Source organism: Aquarana catesbeiana, linkage group LG09 (assembly GCF_042186555.1).
Source record: "Aquarana catesbeiana isolate 2022-GZ linkage group LG09, ASM4218655v1, whole genome shotgun sequence".
Taxonomy (NCBI): Eukaryota; Metazoa; Chordata; class Amphibia; order Anura; family Ranidae; genus Aquarana; species Aquarana catesbeiana.
This window is the reverse complement of record NC_133332.1, coordinates 252,990,972-253,013,367: the sequence shown is the minus strand read 5'-3', so window position 1 is coordinate 253,013,367 and position 22,396 is coordinate 252,990,972. Positions and strand designations below refer to the sequence as shown.

At 43.7% G+C, this 22,396-nt stretch overlaps 1 protein-coding gene across 1 annotated transcript; it reads left to right on the top strand.

The window, feature by feature from the left end:
* The first annotated feature begins 1,414 nt into the window (after window positions 1-1,414).
* APEX2 (apurinic/apyrimidinic endodeoxyribonuclease 2) lies at window positions 1,415-20,539 on the top strand. Its single transcript, XM_073600199.1, has 7 exons — window positions 1,415-1,558; window positions 6,683-6,798; window positions 8,949-9,032; window positions 12,937-13,117; window positions 16,790-16,936; window positions 17,832-17,901; window positions 18,505-20,539. Exons 1-7 carry the CDS (start codon window positions 1,530-1,532, stop codon window positions 19,435-19,437), a joined length of 1,560 nt encoding a protein of 519 aa, XP_073456300.1. The 5' UTR covers window positions 1,415-1,529; the 3' UTR covers window positions 19,438-20,539.
* Window positions 20,540-22,396: the final 1,857 nt, after the last annotated feature.

Below are 22,396 nucleotides of genomic sequence, written 5' to 3'. Positions count from 1 at the left end.
CTACAGACATGTACTCTCCCCGCCCCTATCACTACGCTCCTCCCCTACAGACATGTAATCTCCCCGCCCCTATCACTACACTCCTCCCCTACAGACATGTAATCTCCCCGCCCCTATCACTACACTCCTCCCCTACAGACATGTAATCTCCCCGCCCCTATCACTACACTCCTCCCCTACAGACATGTAATCTCCCCGCCCCTATCACTACACTCCTCCCCTACAGATATGTACCGCGGCTCCATGCACACTAGGAGCAGAAAAAAACGTCATTTTTTAGCTTTAAAAACGTGGCATAAAAGACACAAACAGAAAGCATATTGTAAGTTTAGGTGAGTCTATGAGAGTTTAAGCATTTTAGTTTATAGGCGTTTTTTGCACTACACGCCCCTCTGCAAAAGTTTTACTCCCAAAATAACCAGAATGCATTTCACACTGCATTGCATTTTTACTAAAAAACTTTGAAACTTGACGTTCAGAAGAGATAAGAGGAGTTTAGGAGAGACTGACGTTTTTACAGCTCCTAAACTTCTCCAGAAAACGCGATAGAGAAGGGTTTTTTTGTTCCTGCCTGTGACAGAAAACGCCTGTAGTAGTCATAATGTGCAAAGACACATAGAACACAATAGAAGTGCTTCTAGAGGCAGGAGAAAAAAACGTCAAACGCCTGTAGAATGGACGTTTTTTGACTCCAGTGTGCATGGAACCTCAATGTCATTGCTGTCAGGATCGCCCCGCTGATGTCACTACACTCCTTTCCTACAGAGAGGGCGGGGCCATCCTGGCAGCAATGACATTGAGAGTACATGTCTGTAGGGGAGGAGTATAGTGATAGGGGCAGGGAGAGTAAATGTCTGTAGGGGAGGAGTGTAGTGACAGGGGCGGGGCCGTCCTGGCAGCAATGACATTGAGAGTACGTCTGTAGGGGAGGAGTACAGTGATAGGGGCGGGGAGAGTACATGTCTGCAGGGGAGGAGTGTAGTGACAGGGGCGGGGCGATCCTGGCAGCAATGACATTGAGAGCACATGTCTGTAGGGGAGGAGTGTAGTGACAGGGGCGGGGCGATCCTGGCAGCAATGACATTGAAAGCACATGTCTGTAGGGGAGGAGTGTAGTGACAGGGGCGGGGCGATCCTGGCAGCAATAACCGGAGGAGCACGTGTTGCTGGCCTGGGCTGTGTTTACCCTCCAGACATTGGAAGGCGGGCGGGGCGGCCCCTATCACTATACTCCTCCCCTCTCTTGCAAACAGGTGCCTCCTTCTGTCATCGGCGCCCCGCCCCTACCACGTTGCCTCTCCTATCACTCCCGTCTTCTGTCATTGCTGCCAGTATTGCCCCGCCCCTGTATACACTCCGCGCCTCTCCTTGCCCACACGCGTTCTCACTGTCAATGCTGCTCCTCCCCCTTGATGACTTATATTCTCTGCGCCGAGCGGCTGCGCTCCTGTCAGCTCTGTGAGCGGGAAATAGAAAGCGGAGTGTAATACACGAATGACGTGTTTGCAGTGGGACCGGGTGCTGTAGAAATGTCGCTGGACAGGGGGAAGAGCTGTAGGTGTGTGATGTGTGTATAAGAGATGAGCCATATTATCCAGAATCCCTCTGTAGAGGGGGGTGACTCGGTCATGTAGTGGGCAATGTGATGGTTTAGCAGACAGATAATTTGGGGTGTCCATGTGTTACCTAAGGGGCCCAACAACCAAGGGCCCCTTCACAGCAGAAACTGCAAATAACTGTGTTTTTATCATGCTTGTTTACATGCATTTGACGTGTGCTTGCATGTGTTTCGCAGTGCATTTTTCTATACTTTCTTGGCTGGATGTCGTGCATTTGTAGCACTTCCCTGAATTTACGGTGTGGAAAATGCAGCATGCTCTACACTTTTTATTCTTGTTTATTTTTCTCTGCGTTGCAATGATGTGAACTATCCCCATAGGAATCCCTTGATGTTGGGCTGTCTGCTCAGTTGGAGTGAGGTTCAAAATCCATCCAACTGCCTTTGGTGTAAAAGGGCCCCTAAGAGACCAAGGGGGTGCTAAGATTGGAGAATGAGAGCCCCAAAAATGAAGACTGGAACCTATGAAGACTTGGGAGCCCCGGAGACAGAGCCCTGAAGAATGGGAGCACCTAAGATTGGGGAGATTCCAAAGACTGGGGTGGGGGGACTATGAGCCCAGAGACAGGAAAACCGGGGAGATCTTGAAGACTGGGGTGACCCAAAAACCCTGGAGGGGAGGGACTGAGACCTTGAAGACTGGGGAGTCCCGGAGACAGAGTCCTGCAGAATGGGAGCGACTGGGTGGTGGGGGGGGGGGACTATGACCCCCGAGACAGGAAAACCGGGGAGATCCTGAAGACTGGGGTGAGGGGGACTGAGACCCTGAAGACTGGGGAGTCCCAGAGACAGAGTCCTGCTGAATGGGAGTACTTAAAAGGGTTTGTTAACCCATATAACTCAAACACTGGCAGACCCTCTATTATAGCCTGGCATGGCTCATTGCGTTAGTGTTTTAGAAAAGCGAGCGCTGTAAATACCGATTTAGAGCTGTCTTCAGGCCGGTCACATGACTCGCGGCCGCTGTACAGCTCCGATGGATACCGCAGAAGGGGATGTGATCTCCCTCTGACATCAGCTGAGGAGATCACATAGCTGCTCAGCCCCTCCTGCAGTAGTCGAAGATATTGAAGAACTGTTTAAAGCAGTTTTTACTTCTGAACAGATTGAGCCACCACAAAAATCTCAATTGTTTCAGGATAGAATGTATAGGGGTCTTCAAGTGTTTTCCGGTACACCAGTCACTTAAGGATGGAAAGAGCCTAAGAAAAGGTTGTTCCGGTCCAGAGGGCATAAGAGGAGATTTCCCTTTCAGTCTGACATTGAGATGTTTTTCAAGTATCCGAGACTGGATGTTCCTATGTCTCAAGTGTCTAAGAAATCTGATCTTTCATTTGAAGACTCTGGGGTTCTTAAGGACCAGATGGATAGGAAAGCTGACGCTTTGCTCCGTAAGGCCTGGGAGGCTTCAGCCGTCTCTCTGGGGCCAGCCCTGGCATCCACCTGCTTAGCTGGAAATCTATATGTTTGGGTCCATAGGCTAGATGACCTGCTCCCCACCGACACGCCTGTAGAAGAGATCAAAGAATCTCTCTCCCTGATAGCCAAATGGCAGACGCGGTGGCAGACTCGGTTAGATCAGTGGCCAAAATGTCAGCCTTGATCAATTGCTCTAGACGGCAATCTGATTGAAATCCTGGGACGGGGATCTGACCTCTAGAAATAAACTCTGCGGTATTCCCTTTGAAGGCAAACTATTGTTTGGTTCAGCTTTAGAGGAAGTACTTGCTCGATCCTTGGAAAAGGGTAAATGTTTCCCATCTTGGAAAGTTGAGTCTCAAAGTAAGAGGCCCTTTCGTAGTTTTCGGGGCAAAGCTAATCTTAAACCAGCAGGTCAGCAGGCAAAGAAAAAAATGATCGTTTAGCAAAGACAAAGCTAAAGGGATCTCTCTTTGCTCCTTCAACCCAGGCAAAAAGCTCTGTGATGCCAGGTCAGGGGTAGGAGGAAGGCTGACCTTTTTCACTGAGGAATGGTCAAAGGTAACAGAAAATCCTTTTGTTCTCAAGGTCATAAGAGAGGGTTTCAGGTTGGAATTCAATCTCCCTCCGCCCCAGAGGTTTTTTCTCACTCATCTGCCGAGGGACCAAGAGAAACGGCAGGGCATGTTATGTCTGAATTCTCTTTGGAAATCAGAAGGAGTTATTTCCCCCGTTCCGGAGGATCAAAAATTCCAAAGATTTTATTCCCATGTTTTCCTGGTAAGAAAGGCATCAGGAGGATTTCGGATGGTCATCAATCTGAACCTCCTAAACAGTTTCCTGGTTTACAGGCGTTTCTGGATGGAAAGCATTTATTCACAGGAATCTGTTATTGCCAGAGGTATTCATGGTGACCCTGGATCTTCAGGATGCTTACTTCCATGTTCCAATATACCAGGATCATCAGAGGTTTTTTGAGGTTTGCAATCCTCTTGGAAAACGGCTTAAGTCATTGGCAGTTCAGAGCCCTTCCTTTTGTTCTCTTGGCAGCCCCGAGAATCTTTACAAAGGTCATGGCCGAGGTCATGGTATTTTTTTCGTTTGCAGAAAATTTCAATCGTCTTGGACGACTTTTTGATCTTTGCCGGGGACAAAGAGGACCTGGGTTGGGATCTGCAAGTAGTTCTGCAGACCTTCCAAAGATTGGGTTGGAAAGTCAATCTGCAGAAATCTGCTCTGGTTCCCCCCCCCCCCAGAGCTGTATATTTTTGGGCAACCTGATAGACTCATTGGCCCAAAGAATTTTCTTACTGGAAGAGGAGATCTCCAAGATCCTTCTTTTCGGTGCAGAGGTTCAGGTGCAATCCTCAGGCATCCCTGCGTCAGATAATGCGGCTGTTGGGCTTGATGACTGCAGCAATTCTGGGAGTGCCCTGGGCTCAATTGCATTCCAGATTCCTACAGGCGTTTCTTCCGTGTTGTTGGGATCGCAGAAAGGCCTCTCTAGACCAGGTTGTGCGGCTTCCAGGAGATGACTCTCAAGCTATCCTGGTGGGTCCGACCGGAGCATCTGCAGGTAGGGAAGGCTTGGGCCCAGCGTTTCCCGGTAAAGATTACCACAGACGCCAGCTTGTAGGGTTGGGGGGCGCACTCAGAGGATTGGCAGGTTCAGGGTGCCTGGCAGCCAGAAGAGGCAGCCCAATCCTCAAACTACAGGGAACTGTTAGCAGTAGGAAAAGCTTTGGTCACTTTGAAAACCAGGGTTCATGCAAAGGATCTGTTGATTTTTTTCGGACAATGCCACAACACTGGCTTACCTCAACAAGCAGGTAAGTACTCGCTCAGACAGCCCGCTAGGGTTAAGTCAGGAGTTCCTTTCCTGGGCAGTGGACAATGTTTCCTCAATCAGGGCAGTCCACATCAGTGGGTCAGCAAATATTCTAGCAGATTATTTGAGCATAGTAACTCACTTCCAGCAGTTTGGAGCTGAACCAGGAAATCTTCCAGGAGTTAGTGGTCAGGTGGGGAATGCCCAAAGTGGATCTGTTTGTTTCCACCCACAACAGGAAGCTTCCAGTTTATTTTTCTCTGGAGAGAGAAGCAAAGTCTCTAGAGACAGATGCGCTCTCTTTCCAGTGGAATTTTCCCCTGGCCTACGCTTTTCCTCCAATTATATATTATAAATATTGCCTCTGGTGCTCCAAAAGATTGTGCAGGATCAAGCAGAATTGATTCTGATTGCCCCATGGTGACCCAGGAGGATTTGGTTCCCTGCACTGAGAGCACTCTGAGTCCCCCTGGCCCCTGCCAGAGAGAAGAGACCTTCTATACCAAGGGCCAATGCTACATCCAAACCCTCGGATTTACCATCTGATGGCTTGGAGGCTGAGCGGCGCATCCTACAATTGAAAGGATGTTCAGCTAGGGTTATTGAGACTATTCTAGACAGCCATAAATTAGTCACAAGGAAGATTTATGGCAAAGTTTGGAGGACGTTTGTAGCCTGGCAAAAAAGGGCTGGGGTAGACTCGTTTTCTATTTCCTATGTTCTGGACTATTTACAGAGGGGAGTGGAAAAGGGGCTTGCTGTCAGCACTCTTAGGGTTCAGGTTGCTGCCCTATCTCTATTCATTGAGAAAAGACTGGCGTAGGAGCCTTTAATTAAGAGACTCCTCCTAGCTAGGGCTAGACGTACACCCAGAGTAGTCAAGCAGGTTCCCCCGGATTTGTCGTTGGTATTTAACGCCCTTACCAGACCCACTTTTAAGCCACTGCGTGACGCCTCTTTAAAATTAGTCACCCTAAAGATGGTTTTCCTTTTGGCGATCACTTCTGGGAGAAGGGTCTCTGATTTAGGTTCTTTCTTGTGTAAAGATCCTTTCGTAAGAGTAGTGATCAGGTCTGACTCTTTGTATTTGCCCAAAGTTTCGTTTAACTGCCACAGATCACAGGAAGTACCGTAGTTCTTTCTAGCTTTTGTTCCTCCCCCCAGGAATCCGGAGGAAGAAAGGTTAGATTTTTTTAGATGTAAGATATCTTCTACACTACTTATAAGTTACTAGTGAATTTAGGAAAGATTCCCAACTACTGATTACTTTTAATGGCCCCAAAAAGGGTTCCAAGGCTTCCAGAGGTTCCATTACCAGATGGATTAGAGAAGCTATATGTGAGGCCTACAAATCTTCAGGACGATCCCCTCCTTCCAGAGTTAGGGCTCACTCACTTGCATTAAAAAAAAATGCAACAGCCACCATTTATTTATTCTCCTTGCTTTTAGAAAATATTCAATATTTGGGCATTCTAAGTAATTTGCTGACAAAAATGATTTTTTTAATGTGTAAAAAAATTGCCTTGGACAGCAAATGGTCAAAAGCCTTTTTAGAAGAGAAATATGAGAAGCCATTAACATCTGCCAGTTGTATGTCTCTTTCTGTGAGGGGCAAAGGAACTTTAACATTAACATTTATCAATTTTTATTTATTTTATTAGATTTTTTTTATCCCCCCCCCCCCCACTTTATTACTATGTCAGAGACTTACAGTATATCATTTTTAGGTGGACTGACCCAATAATATCTTGCAAAGTATTCGTAACTTTTTTTTCTTTTTTTTTTTTTTTTTTTTTTTTTTTTTTTTTTTTTTGAAGGATGAAGATTCTGAGCTGGAATATAAATGGGATTCGGGCAACTCGGGTGGGACTGAAAGAAATCCTTGACTCGCTGGATGCAGACATTATCTGCCTGCAGGAGACTAAAGTGACCAGTAAGCAGCCCTGGTGGGGAAGCAGACACACACCCACATCATAGGGTAGGGGGGTGGCAATCTTGGCACCAGCTGTGGTGAAACCACAGATCTCAGTCTGCCTCTGGCAGTTGTGGCTGAGCCTGTCCATTTTGCAATGCTTCATGGGACTTGTAGTTTCTTAACAGCTGTCTTGTGGAAGATTGTTTACCCCTGCTGTAGGGAATTTGATCTGCAAAAACATTTTGTGTATAGCGTTTTAAAAAAACGTTTTTTCTCTTTCTTTAATAAGTGATTACCTACCCTCTGTTATCAGCTGCATAAGGAACTCTGAGAGCTAGGGGAGGCAAAACTGCAGTACACTAGTCTTCCCTGTGAATATTGGGGGGGGGGGTTCAGGACAAGTCTGATCATTGGAGGTGAGTAGGCTGAGTTCTCAGCACAGCCAGAAAACTGACCATGCTGCGCTCTCCTGCTTAGTGTGTTTAGATTTTAATAGTAAAGCAGAGGGACTGGCAGGAACACCAGGGATTTCACACAAAGGAAGCAATACAGAGAGGACCGGTTACTTTCTTATACAAGTACATGGTACAGCAGCCACATACAGGAATATGAAATGTTGGGTGTTCATATTCTTTAACCACTTGCCGACCGTCTGACTTTGATATGCAGCGGCAATGTGGCACGGCTGCGCCCAATCACGTACCTAGTACGTGATTAGACACTTCCGAGTCTGGGGAGCGCAATAGCGCTGCTGGTGGCCCGGTACCGATATGATTATACAAAATGGGAGCTGATCAGCGGGCACCGCGGACTCAACGTCCGCTGGCACCCACCGATCCTTGGGTATAGAGGGAGAACGGCTGTCTGCCTATGTAAACAAGCACAGAAGGCACGGATCCTGCGATTCTGCAAAGCAGAGACATGGATCTATGCCTTCCCCTAGTACAAGCACCTCGCTCACAGTAAGAAGACACCAGTTAGGCACACAGTTAACCCTTTGACCACCCCTGATTTTAACCCCTTCCCAGCCAGTGTCATTAGTATAGTGACAGTGCATATATAGTTACATAGTAAGGTTGAATAAAGACACCAGTCCATCCAGTTCAACCTGAGTGTGTATGGGTGTGTGTCTACAATTGTCACTATTTATTTAAGGTATCCATATAGTGCTGTCAATTTACAAAGCACTCCACACATACATCACACACTCACATCGGTCCCTACCCTCAAGGAGCCCACAATCCAAGGTCCCCAACGCACATTCATATACTAGGGCCAATTTTGGACAGAAGCCAATTAACCTACCAGCATGTCTATATATATATATATATATATATATATATATATATATATATATATATTTTTTTTTTTTTTTTTTTTTAGCACCGATTACTGTATTAGTGTCACTGGTCCTCAAAAAATGTCAGATTGTCCGCCGCACTATCGCAGTCCCGCTATAAGTCACTGATCACTTTTTGGGATTTTTTTTTTTAGCCAAAAATATGTAAAAGAATACATATTGGCCTAAATTAATGAAGACATTCTTTTTTTTATTGGACATGTTTTTATAGCAGAAAGTAAAAAATAGTTTTTTTTTTTTTTTAAATAAAAACCACAGAGGTGATCAAATACCACCAAAAGAAGCCTCTATCAGAGGGCCCTGCTCGTTAGAGCTTACAATCTAGAGGGGAGGGTCAAGTGGAAACAAAAGGCAATAACTGTGGGGGATGAGCTGATGGAAAAAATGAAAATACAGTTGTTAAGTGTGGGTAGGGTAGGCTTCTCTGAAGAGTACAGAGTTGCATGACTGCGCAATTGTCCGTTAAAATAACACAGTGCCATATCGCAAAAAATGGCCTGGTCATGAAGGGGGGTAAACCTTTTGAAGGTCACATGGTTAACCTGACAATCCCAGGAGCCTGCAGGCAGCTGGGGGCTACACCATTCTTACCTAGGCTAAAAATTTTAAGAGATTTTTTTCAAAGTGGGGGGGAGTCAGATTTTTGACTGTTGAAAAAAAGGTGGAAGGTCCCAATATTTTTGTTTTCGATATATATGTACAGTGGGACGTGACCAGAGCATATATGTTTATGGGAATTTGGAATTAGACCCTTTCTACATTTTCACTGCAGTACACAGTTGTAATGTTGCACGGTTTGCTTGTTTAGGAGACCTGCTGGATGAACCTACCGCCATAATAGAAGGCTACAATTCCTACTTTAGCTTCAGTCGTGCACGGAGTGGATATTCAGGTAGGCGAGTTGTTATTTACAACATCTACAGTCTCAGTGGAATCCTCTTTATTAAAACTGTATTAAACTTCAAAACCAAAAATGTCATATATTGCAGCTTACCAATCATTCCATGTGGTGGCTGCATTCGTTTTCTTATTTTTAGGCTCCCCCCCCCCCTCTATTTTCACCTGGTGATCTGGCCAGTAACACACCTCCTGTTTTGGTGTCCCCCTCTCTGGGTGAAGAAGCACAGGGGACACCTTTTGGACAGCAGCATTGTCAGCCTGGGGGGAGAGGAGTGTTGGATGTACTAGCAAATTTAGATACACTAACAAATTGAAGCCGAACTCTAGTTCACACTTTATAATCAGTTTACAGCAAACTTTTTTTTTTTTTTTTTTTTTTTTTTTTTTAATTCGTTTGGGGATAAAGGTTTTACATGAATAAAAACCTGATCATTCTAAGCACCAATGTCACTGGTAAATGGTTTGTCTAATCCATGTAAACTGATGCATTCTGCAGGAGAGCTTGTGCTTTTGAAATCAGACTTGAGCTGGATCACCAGATGCAAATAGAAGCGAAAAAGCCTAAAAAGAAAACAAATGCAGCCATTGCATCTAAGAATCTGTAAGCTGCAGTATAATGTGTGTGTGTGTGTGTGTGTGTGTGTGTGTGTATAGGTTTTTAAAATGACACCCTATTATCTGTGTGCATAAGCTTTCTATAATTTATGTGTTTTTTTTTTTTTTTTTTTGTAAATTGATCCTGCCATTTCCATGCACGTCCCCACTGTTAGTGGAAACAGATCCTCTGGCTGCTGCCTTGCCCCTCTTAATACATATGTTTTGTCTGCTGCTTGTTGGGAAGCAGTTGACTGCATGTCACCTCCATTTTGAAGCCCCCCCTCCCCCTAGTGAGGTTACATCAGCTCCTGCTCCCCTCTGCCCCACGTGACTCAATCTAACCGTGTGACTTCAAGAGTGCCAGTTACTGCTGGGTGACTATGGGCAAAGACGAAACTTTCCTCGGTGATGCTCTTTTCACAAAGAAAGTGTTTGGCTTAAAGCAGAGGTCCCCAAACTCCCTGGCACAAGGCATCATGGGGGTTGGGGGTTGGGGGTGAGATCAGGTGCTGCAGCTCAGTTGTTGCCTGCTCACCGATATGACCTCCATAGCTCTCATAGTCTCGGTGCAGCCGTGCCAACCTTCTGTCCATCTTCCACATCACTGACCTAACCATACCATACTGATTTCATATTGCAGGAAAGCCGAGCGTCTGAGCTGATTGGCTGCTCCAGATCAACTGATCTGGCCTGGTACGGAGGATTCCGGGATCGGTAGTCCAGTGTAGGGCTGGAATTAGTCTTTCTTCAGGTTCTCGGACTACAATTCCTGTCGGCCACAGAGCAGATGGGAACAATGAGGCAATCGGTGCCCTCTTCCTGGTATGGCTGTGACTATCCTCACCCTCTGTGTAGCGGGAGATACAGGGTTAGGAGGAGCCCTTCAGGCAACGGAAGCAGCCTTCAAAATACAAATCAAGTCTTGCCCCAACAGGCCACAGATCGTTACCAGTCTGCAGCCCCAGGGTTGGGGACCTCTGGCTTAAAGTAAATATAAGGCCAAAACAAATTTTTTTTTTTTTTCTTCTTTTTTAGTTTTTAATGGAGTGAAGAAGGGTTGGAGCCCCTGCCAGATTTGTGTTGTCTGTCTTTACTAGGAAGATTAACATTCTCTATTTGAATGTCTGTCACTGTTCCTGTGACAGAAAGTGATAGGAATTCCAATAATCCATTTTACACAATCACAATGATCACACATGGAAACAGTATCTGCATGTTGCAGCCAGGCCTCTGAGAGGAAGCAGAGTGTGTGTTTCCAAACAGAGATTGTGGCAGCTTATGGCATCACTGTACTGGTGTGACTAATGATCAAGAACACACTGGCTTGCTGCCCTGTTGGCCAGCCAGTGTCTCTAATTGCTAGTCGCACCAATACAATGTCACCATACCACACCAGCCAGCCAGTGTTCCTGATAACACTTAGACCAGTCAGCCAGTGCCCCATTTAGCCCCCAGACCAGTGCAGCCAGCAAAGGTATTCCTGATCACTCTCACACCAGTGTCACTAGAGTAGTACAGTCAGCAACATTGTTCCTCACCGCTTCCAGACCAGTGCAACCAGCAACATTATTCTTGCTCACCGCCACACCAGTACCAGTGTCACCAGTTCCAGTGCAGCCAGCAACAGTGCTCCTGATCGCCGCCACACCAGTCCCAGTATTGCCAGACCAGTGCAGCCAGCAACAGTGCTCTTGATCACCACCACACCAATCCCAGTATTGCGAGACCTGTGATGGTGCAGCCAGCAACAGTATTCCTGATTGACGCAAGACCTGTGCCAGTGCAGCCAGCAACATTGTTCCTGATTGCCGCAAGAGCAGTGTAAGCTGGCAACAGTGTTCCTGATCCACGCCACACAAGTCCCAGTGTTGCCAGACCAGTGCAGCCAGCAACATTATTCTTGCTCACCGCCACACCAGTACCAGTGTCACCAGTTCCAGTGCAGCCAGCAGCAGTGCACCTGATCGCGGCCAGACCAGTGCAGCCAGCAACAGTGCTCTTGATCACCACCACACCAATCCCAGTATTGCGAGACCTGTGATAGTGCAGCCAGCAACAGTGTTCCTGGTTGACCCAAGGCCTGTGATTTTGCAGCCAGCAATAGTTTTCTTGATTGCTAACAGACCAGTGTAAGCCAGCAACATTATTCCTGATCACCATCACACCAGTGCAGCCAGCAACAGTGTTCCTGATTGCTGCCACACCAGTCCCAGTGTTGCCAGACCTTTGCAGCCAGCAATAATGTTCCTGATTGCTAGTCTTGCCAGTTCTGGTGTCACTAGAGACAGGGCAGCTATCATGAGGGTCCCTGATCACCATTACATCAGTACAGTGTTGCCAGCAACAGTGTCCCGGTTCACCACCCCACCAGTCCACTGTTGTGCCTGCCTTAGCCTGAACAGACCAATCTGCATGTCCCGCTGACTGTTCTATGTGACCTCATTCCCTGTGGACAGCTACAATCCTGGAACCACAGAAACTCTCTTGTTCACCTTTCATTCAGCCACCTGTACTTCATGGAAATAAACCTAGCATTCTAGGAACAGCCATGCATCAGTAAGGGTCACTTGGCTTGTAGGAATATCAACGGTGATGCTACTCTAAGCTCTATTCCCTGACCTCTCATACATTGGCGATCATTACAGTACACTGTGTATTTGATACATTGGACTGATTGTGTATCGGTACATTGTATCTGATGTATTACAAAAATCAACAAACATCGTGGTATCCCCATACTCAGGAGGGATAGCAGAATGTGTTTTGGGGTAAAATTCTAAGTACGCCCCTGCTGTATGTGTGTGAAATATCATAATAAAGTTTATGCAAGCTAATACATTTATCTTTTTTTTTTTTTTTTCCCTCCATTTTTGAATGAATCAAATACGTCGGCAGGGATACTTTGCAAAAGGGGGTTATTTTGTGGGTATTTCTATGGTCCTGAACTTTAGAGCCTCAAGATATGTTCTGGATAGTCAGGAAATTGGATGCATTATTTATGCCCCTTGAAAGCCTGAAGGTGCTCTTTGGATTTTGGGCCACTCTATTTGTCTGGGCAGTGTAAAACTGACATATCATCCTAGGGAGGAGTAGCAGAATGTGTTTTTGGGTGTGATTCTAAGTGTGGCTAGGCTGTTTATAATTGAACTTTTATTGACTTTCTTAATTTCACAAAACAATTGTAGCAAAAAATTACAACTTTTTTGTTTGTGCTGTCCTGACATTTTACGGCTTCAAGAAATGAGATCTGTGAAAACTTAGGATGGCACATATTCTATCGAGGGTTTCTGTTTGATTAGGAGTGGCCACATTCTGTAAGAACCACGCAATTCCTCATGCGGCAGAGGAGGGGCTATCGGGGCAGCTCACCAGTCAGAAGGGATCTGTGGGCTGCTATGGCAACACAGAGGAGTTCTCGGAGGAGGAGCTGCTATCTCTGGACCAAGAGGGAAGAACAGTCATCACACAACACAGCATCCTGTAAGAAAAGGATTCAGGTTTTCCCCTAAAGGGCCACTGCACAGATATAGATAATATAATGTATATATATTTTTCCCAACTGTGTGTGTATATGTAAATGTTTTTTATAATATATTTTTTTAATTCATTATTATTATTAAAAAACAAAACTATATATATATATATATATATATATATATATATATATATATATATATATATATATATATATATATATATATATATATAATTTTTTTTTAACCTTTCTTAAACCAAGGCTTCAAGTGATAAGCTGTGTGTCCAACTTGTATTAGTTTTTAATTTTGCATAGAGTGGGTAAGGATTAGAGCCTCTGTAAAGTTTACACTAGTATGCCAGGGGTACATAAGAGATTTTCCCCTGTGAAAATCTCTAATTGTAACACAGGCAAAAAATAAGATAAAAATAGAATCATCGTTTCTTGCCATTACTTTTTAGGGCAAGTAATGTTTTTGTTGAAATGCTTTCAAAAAATGTTTTGCTTTATACAATCTATAGACAAATATATAAATATATTAAAAAAAAAAAGCTTTCCCAGTGTTAACTTTTAAAATTGTGATACTGTAGGAATATATTTTACTGTATAATTTGTTCCGCTTATGACAAACATTTTTTTAATTTTGTATGAAACTTAGCAAATTTTGTTTACACAAAAATAAATGCTTTTGATCAGTTTTAAACTTTTTTTTTTTTTTTTTTGTTCACTAAAAAATTTACTAAAATAAATTAAAAATGTCTAAGTGTAATGACCAATAAAAAATAATAGAAGTAACAAAAATATGAATAGAAAAATATTACTAAGAAAAGTGGGGGAGGAGGGTTAATTGGGGTGCAAATAGTTTTTATTTTATTTTTTTTTTTTATTATAAAATTTCCTTTCACATTTGTGAAGAAATTTTAAAGATTAAATGCTCATTCACAGATATAAAATGCATGAAAGTGCTAGTTTTTTGCCCTTTTTTTAAATTCTGTGTAATTCTTTAGTTCAGCACAGCATTGCAGTGCATAACTCACTGCAAAACATTTTTGTGTGCTGTAAAAAAAAAAAATGCAGCACGTATACATTTTTTTTTTTTTTTTTTCCCCAGCACACGCCAATGCAATACTTTGGGGTCAATGGGGCATATAGGCTGCAATAGTATTTACTGTGTCCTTTTTTTCATGAGCCTGCGTCAGTGAACAGAACACACTAGAGGTTATTGAACCCTCAAGCAAATAAGGATAGAAATAGTATTTCTGTCTACAAAATTAATTGTCAAATTTATTGTTTTTCTCTTCTTTTTTTTTTTTTTTTTTTTGCCTTGAAAGTAAACCAGTCTCTATAGAGAACGATGCATAATGTGCAGCGCTTTCAAAATATGTTAAACATAATGAACTAAAAATCAATTATTTACATAATGAATATAAACATAAAAGTGTTAATATTCCAAATATAAGTGACAAATCCAAACAAAATAAAAATCCAATGCATTTAAGTGCTCTTGTGCTCAAAAAATTCCATATAAGTCCAGGAAGTGATTCCACTTTCCAGAACAGCTCTCAGATTTCCAGTAGAGACAGCAATATAGTTAAATGCTTAGCAGACCGCGCTGGCCCTCATATTACTAAGTGGGCAAAAAGGCTTGAGGGATAAATCCCACACGTGCCCACGGTATATGGTGTAGTCCAACTGTTTGATCCCGCTCCACTCACAGCATAGGAATATGTGAAAAAATTCAGCGTGCATAGTGCAGTATATCATTTAAAAAAAAAAAAAAAAAGGTATTTGAGTAAAAAATAGTGCACGCGCATGCTCACTTTGTATTAGGAGTAAAACAGTAACATCCACTGTGCGATCATTGCGGCCGTTGTGTGTGATAATGTAGTTGGGCCCCTCCATACGCGTTTCCTCATACGTCAGTTGTCAGGGGCGTAGCTAATTGATGCACACCATGCAAATGACTTGTATTTACAGCAAACCCGGAAGAGGAATTCCCTCCAATAGTGACAGACCATAAGTAAATGAAAAGTTGCTTATAGTCACATCATTAAAGGGGTTGTAAACCCTCTGCATTTTTCACCTTAATGCATTCTATGCATTGAGGTGAAAAATATTCTTTCCTGCTGCAACGCCCCAGAGCCCCCCTAATACTTACCTGAGCCCAGTAATTCCCGCAACAGGAACATGCACACCAGCTCTGGCTGGTGTCTCGTGTCCTGATTGGATAGATTGATAGCACAGCCATTGGCTCCCACACGGGTGTCCCGTAGAAGAGCGCTTCTCCGAACGGACACTCAAAGAGGAGGAGTGAGGAGCGCTGTGGAGGGACCCCAGAAGAGGAGGATCAAGGCCACTCTGTGCATAACCAACTGCACAGCGGAGGTAAGTATGACAGGTTTGTTTACCCACTTGGCAACCGGCCCATAGCCGAATGACTGCTACAGGGCTGTTACTTAACTCTGGGAGGGCAAACTATGACGTCCTCCCAGAATCCTGCTCTCGTGCGCCCCCTGGGGCGTGCACCCAAGAACATCCGTGACCGCCGTGTCCTCTGGACCTGGCGCATCACCGTAAAAGGCTGCTGATTGCGGCCGTTTACCATGTGATCGCTCCGTCAAATGACGGACGATCACATGTAAACAAATGGTTCCTCCCTCCCCTCTGTGTACCGATCGGTACAGTGTGGGAGGAGAGGGGGAGGGATTGGATGGCAGCAGCGCTGTGGGCTGGATCTGTAGTGCCCACAGCGCTGCTCCGTGACACCTGCAGTCACATCCATCCATCCATCCATCCATGCTCAGCCATCCCTCTGTGCTCAGCCATATTGCAATACCCTGCAATACACCGCAATTCTCTGCAATACCCCACAGTACCCCACAATACTCTGTAGTACTCTGCAATACCCCACAGTACCCTGCAATACCCTGGCCTAAATTGTTGAAGAAATTATTTCTTTATTTCCGATATGTATTATAGCAGAAATTAAGTATTGATTTTATTTTTTCTAAATTGTTGGTCTTTTTTTGTTTATAGCGCAAAAAATATAAACCGCAGAGGTGATCAAATACCACCAAAGGAAAGCTCTATTTGTTGAGAAAAAAAAGACATCAATTTTTTTTTTTGGGTACAGCGTCGCACGACCGCGCAATTGTCAGTTAAAACGGCGCAGTGCCGTATCTCCAAAAAATGGCCTGGTCAGGAAGTGGGTAAAACCTTCAGGGGCTGAAGTGGTTAAACGGGGTAGAAAAAAAAACAAAAACAAACAAGACTTTAGCATCACTTTTAATAAAAACCATTCTCATCCAATGAAACCAGTGTCTTTGCCCATTCAGCAAAACGACTGGGTTCTCTTATAGGAAAAAACACCACGCTCCCATCCAGCCGCTGCAGTACTCCAATCTGAGCGGCCGAATGACCAACCTGAACACTTTCATGTGAGGAGGTGGAGATTGTTCTCCCTTTGTAGGTTCTAACCTAGAGCTTACATAAAATGTAGAATGTCATGCTCTATGTAGGTATTCGTAAGTGTAGAGTTCTTCTTACAAGAGAACCTGTCACTTTGCCCTTTAATTTTTTTTTTTTTTTAAGGCCACAGTGGACATGCCAGACAAAGATTATTTTTAAAGATGTCTCTCGCTGTGTCCATAACTTTCAGGATTTTTTCTGCATTTCAGAACTTCTGATAACAAAGAGGACACGCTGACGGTGATTAATGTATATTGTCCACGGGCCGATCCTGAGAAGCCAGAGCGCAAGACCTACAAGTTGCGCTTTTACAGTTTGCTACAGATACGGGCAGAAGCTATTCTGAGAAATGGCGGGTGAGTTTTTATGCTTGGTGAGAAGGATGGCGACTCCTTACCAGGGTGGATTTGATTTAAATCACTAGTAAAATAGCTTGATTTCAATCATAATTTTTCAAGAGCAACTGTCATCTCTGTCCCGCAGCGGCTCCTCCTCTGACCCGCTGTTGATTCACCAGCAGTCCCATTCACTTTAATGGGACATCTGGTGATGCGGCAGTGACACAACAAGGTGAGAGACGTGGCGGCAGCAGGTGAGTGGATTCCCGCTAACAGGCACTGCCTTGATGGATCTGAAATGACAGGTGCTCCTTAAATGTAAGGACTTATTCTTGCTAGTAGTTAAAATCTTTAATATTTGCAAACAAAAATGAAGGTTTCCTATATAGAATAATAAGCTGTCAGGTTAGTAAAACGGCTGTATCAGAACCGATTCAATCATACAGTTTGTAGTGTACATAGATTTGCAAAACAACGGGATAAAGGAATATTCCTGAACTTTGTTTTATCTCATGGTTACTGTAAAAATTGTGTGAATGCATCAATGCAGTGCATGTTATCTCAGCTTGGATTCATTGAATGAGTTTACCAAAAATGTAAGTATTGCAGAATATACAGCCTCATGCTACATAACTAAGCTCCATTTCATGCTGAATAAACAAAATTATTAATGTATCTTAAATGGAAAACTATCTTTAGATAGATTTTTTATTACAAAAGCATTTTATTAAAATGAATAAAATGAAAATTAAAATAAATTTGATAAAAATCAAAAAAATCAATTTTAAATAAAAAAAAAAAAAAAAAAAAATCAAATTTTTAAAAAGTTTTTTTTTTTTTAATCATTGATTTATATCCACCCTGCACCCTACATAAGGGTTACTGACAGATTGCATTGCTCTCAATGTTTCAGCCATGTGATAATACTGGGAGATGTGAACACCTCGCACAAGCCCGTTGACCACTGTGATCCCGATGATCTGGTGAGTTCTGCTTTTTTGGCCAGTGCATTGGCAGATTATAAGGGACAGTGTTGTATCTTGGGGAAATATTAGAACAATCATAAACTTATCTCCTGCTCTGAGTCATGTAGTCATGAGTCATGTTGTCATGTTACAACCAAAAACGTAAATGTATTTTATTGGGATTTTATGTCCTATAGACAACACATAGTGGCACATATAAAGTGTGAAGTGGAAGGAAAATAAATGAGTCTGAACATCAGTAAAATTTGTACACACATAAAGCTCTGGGCAAAAAGCCAAAAACAAAGGTGAAACGCAAATATATGTACTGATTTACCTACCGTAGTGTTTGTAATTCCATGCAACCAGTCTTCTGATTTACATACGTTTTGCACAAAGTCAGGCAATGTGACCTACAGTATTTAATACACACTAGAGAAGGATATGCTTTGTTCATATTTCATGTCTGAGGTTTACAACCACTTTAATTCCTTTGACATGATCAGTCCTGGCTGCAAATACAAGCCTCACTTGCTCCACCAGTTTTTCTGAGTCACTGGAAAATAGATTTCAGTTTTGAAGATTAATCCTTTATGTTATGACATGGGTTTCAATTTTTAGGAAGCGTTTGCAGAGAACCCAGGGCGTCAGTGGTTGGATCAGTTCCTTGGTGACCCGGCGGCACCTAAAACAAGTGATGGCAATCCACCCGAAGGAGGTCTTTTCCTTGATACCTTCCGTTACTTCCACCCCACTCAGAAGAATGCCTTCACCTGCTGGCACTCAGCATCTGGGGCCCGGCAGACCAATTATGGCACCCGCATTGACTATATTCTGGGTGACAGAAGCCTGGTTGAGACTGAATTTATGGATTCGGTTATAATGCCAGAGGTTGAGGGATCTGACCATTGTCCGGTGAAGGGATTTATGAAATGCAGGGCAGTTGCAGCAGATAGATGTCCCCTTCTCTGTACTAAATACCTACCGGAGTTTGCAGGACGGCAGCAAAAACTGTCTCAGTTTTTTGTGGTAAAGAACAAAGATTTTTCGGGCGGCGAGACCATGGGCCCGTCAAGTTCTCAGTCTTCAGCTGAAGGGTCTGAGCAAACTTCCACCCGGAAGAGGACACAAGAAAAAGTTAATGAAACCATCAGAAAGAAGAACAAAGTGGACAGCAAGAGTGGGAAAGGCAATCTCCTTGACTTTTTTAGGCCAGCAGCACAAAAGGCAACTGTTACACAGCCACAGACTAACACTGCTAAACTGGAACCTGAAAAGGAGCTTCCTAAAGGTACAGAAGACCATTTTCTTGCTTCTCAGAAACCCAACCAACAACAAGCAGCCTTCTGGAAGACTTTGCTTAAAGGACCTCCACCTCCACCCAACTGTAAAGGTCACGGGGAGCCTTGTGTTCTGCGGACAGTGAAGAAGGCCGGCCCTAACTGCGGACGCCAGTTCTATGTATGCGCACGTCCTGATGGGCATTCTTCCAATCCGCAGGCCCGTTGCAACTTTTTCCTTTGGGTTAATAAAAAGAATGGAATGGATGGCTGACAAAGGATTGTAGGTGCTGTATTCTAGTACAAAATGGTGCTGCGTACCCAGTGTTATGGACCAAATCAGGGCCAGGCCTTCTTGTTCATGGCAGCTTCCAGGACCCCTTCTCGGTAATGAGGTTTAACTGGATGCGGTAGACAAGGAGTTCCAGATAAGGAACTATAGCTTCTGGAACTGGAATGATTTCTAATTGAGATGCAAGAGGTAGGACAATTGTGGCAAACAGAACTCATTGTGTGCCTGTTGCACATACTTTAGATATTGTCAATCTACTTATGCTACCTCAAGGCAAGCACTAGAGGTAGCTGAATGATTAAGCCAGCAGAGTGGATGGCTTTACTGTCATTGGCTCCACAACCATTTTTTTTGGAAAGGGCAACCAACCAATTGGATGACAACTCTCAGAAGGCTGGCTGTTGAATTAGACTGAAGGGTATTTGGGTAAGGGGCCTTTTGGAAAGAACAAGTTTCTGTAGGTTCATGAACTTTGTCTAACATTAGAGATGAGTTGTACAAAGCGCATGAGAGTTTTCTGAAATACTACTCCTAAGGATTTGTCAAGGAGTATTTATAGGAATCGGCTGCTTGGAGAAATTCATAGGCTGCCATTGCTGAGCTGCTAAAATGTAATTGCCTGGCTGTCTCTTGGTTTAATAACTCTAAATCATCCATTATCAGCCAGGGTTCTGTGAAATATTAGGGTTCCTGAAGGGGTTACTAAGGGGTTCCTTTGAGCAATTTCTACCTCCCCATTTGTTGGTGCCTGCATAGTCACTGGGCCATTGCCACTCAACAAATCTAGTGGCCTGACACCAATGCTTTTTTTTGAGTATCTGTAAGGGGTGTGCATTCTGACCACCACTGTACGGAGTGGAATTTTTCTACCAACTGACCACCAATTTAAGTCTCGGGGCAGCGGCGGTCCTTTCTGAAAAGCATTCTGTGTGATTTTGGGTCCGGTTTAAGTGCGAATAAAAGTAAAAATATGCACCTGAACTGGTGAACCAAACCACTCCAGACTGTGAAGAGACGTTCTTCCCATTAATCACCAATGAACTGGTGACTTGAAAACTATTTTAAGGGTTCCTCTCAAGTTAAAGCAACCTCTCTCCCAACTTTTTTTTTTTTTTTTTAAGTCTTTGAAACATTCATTCAGCCAGTTAAAGCAGAGCTCCAGTCCCCATAACCTTCCTTTTATTTTTATTTTTATCTTATTTCTTTATTTTTTTAAAAGCTCACTCGTGATTGTTAAAACTTCTACTATATTATTTGCATGCATTTAGTAATGTTTTCCTGCTTCTTTCTTAGAAATCAATAAAATATTACCTGATCTCAGGAGCAGTCAGGGGCCATTGAGATTGCGGGCATCTGGAGCCTGCTTGTGTTTATTTTCAGGATTAGGTGCAGCTGGCTATCTAGCGTTTACACCCCCCCCCCCCCAATCTCTTGCATCAGCGCAGTAATGACACTGCATGGCCCAGTTTCTTCCTGACAGGTTGCCACCTCCGCTTACTGCTCTTGCTGCTGACGCTCATGCCACTGCCGCTACCGATTCCTTCTCCGCTGCCGTTCAGTGACAAGAGTCCACAGTTCAAAAATGGCGCCTAACTCCTCCTGGCATGGCGTCATTTCCTGTTTTGAAATGACGCAATGCCAGAAGCGGCGGATGCCCATTGAATCCTGGGATTAATGACACTGATATCCCAGGAGCAAATGGGAGAGTGTAAATTACGTACCTCGTCACGACAAGGTGGTTTTCATTCTACGTGCTGAAGCCATTGGATCGGCATGAGAGGCCGATAGCATTTCAGCAATGGTAGCCCATGTATAGCTCTCACAATGAGTTGTTTTAATATAAACCGCTTAAATGTCTGTACCCAGTGTCCTGATTTTATTACTGTTTTTACTGTCCTGAATATTGCCAGTTTTGAATAATAAAGATCAAACTATTTTTGTACTTTGCCAATAAATGTAATATATTAATATGTTTGTTTTTTTTTTTGTTTTTTTTATATTTAAGTCTTCCTTTTCCATTTACAGAAGTTCAAGTGACATTATTATTAACGTAGGCTGAAAGTTAATGGCAGACTTGACATGTTCTATCCCAGTGGTATCTGAATGGAGACCTTGACACCCATAGAATGTCACATTATAGTGCAGCCAATTTGTACACGGATTCGTAGAGCCATTGTTGAGACCAATGTACACTGGGTGTTTATCCCTGGTGCATGAGGCTCCGGCCTTTAGGCCTCATTCACACTGGTTTATTGTATAATGCTGTTTCTTTTGACAGGAGAAAATCCTTTCAAAATCCTGTCATTAAGAACCAGTTTAGCAGCGTTTTGTGTTTATTTCTTTGGCCACAATTTTAATTCTGGCTATTAAAATGAACAAACACTGAGTGCTAAACTGGCCTAGAGCTTAGACACATTTATCAGCGTCAAGCATTTTTCTTTTCTGCCAAAACACTGCTGCTCAAGGTGGGTTATTTTTTTTCCTGCCTCTAAACTCCCCCACCAATAAACGCTGCTAAAAGCCTATTTGTGCACAGACACATAGGATAACATTCCAAAAGACTGTCAAAGCTCTGCACTCACTTTGTTGGGATCCGTGGCGGCTGGTGGAATTTTTTTATTTTTTGGGATGGGGCGGCAAACAGTATGCTAACTGCCAACTTACCCCATCACCGGCGGCTTACCCCTGCTCGGTGGCGGACTCCCGTTCTCCTGCTCCTGGTCTCACACCCATCACATTTGCTGTTGTAACACACCTGGGTGGGCTCGGGTCGCACGCTCTGCGACCCAAGCCCACCCTATCTTGAAGCCATACTCTGTGATAGAAGTGATCACATTCCCTCTGTTCAGCTCAGCTGCATTAAACACTATTCACACCTGGGTGATCTGAATCTCGGGCAGAATCGTGTCAATTCTGCCTGCAATTCAGTATCGCTGCAAGA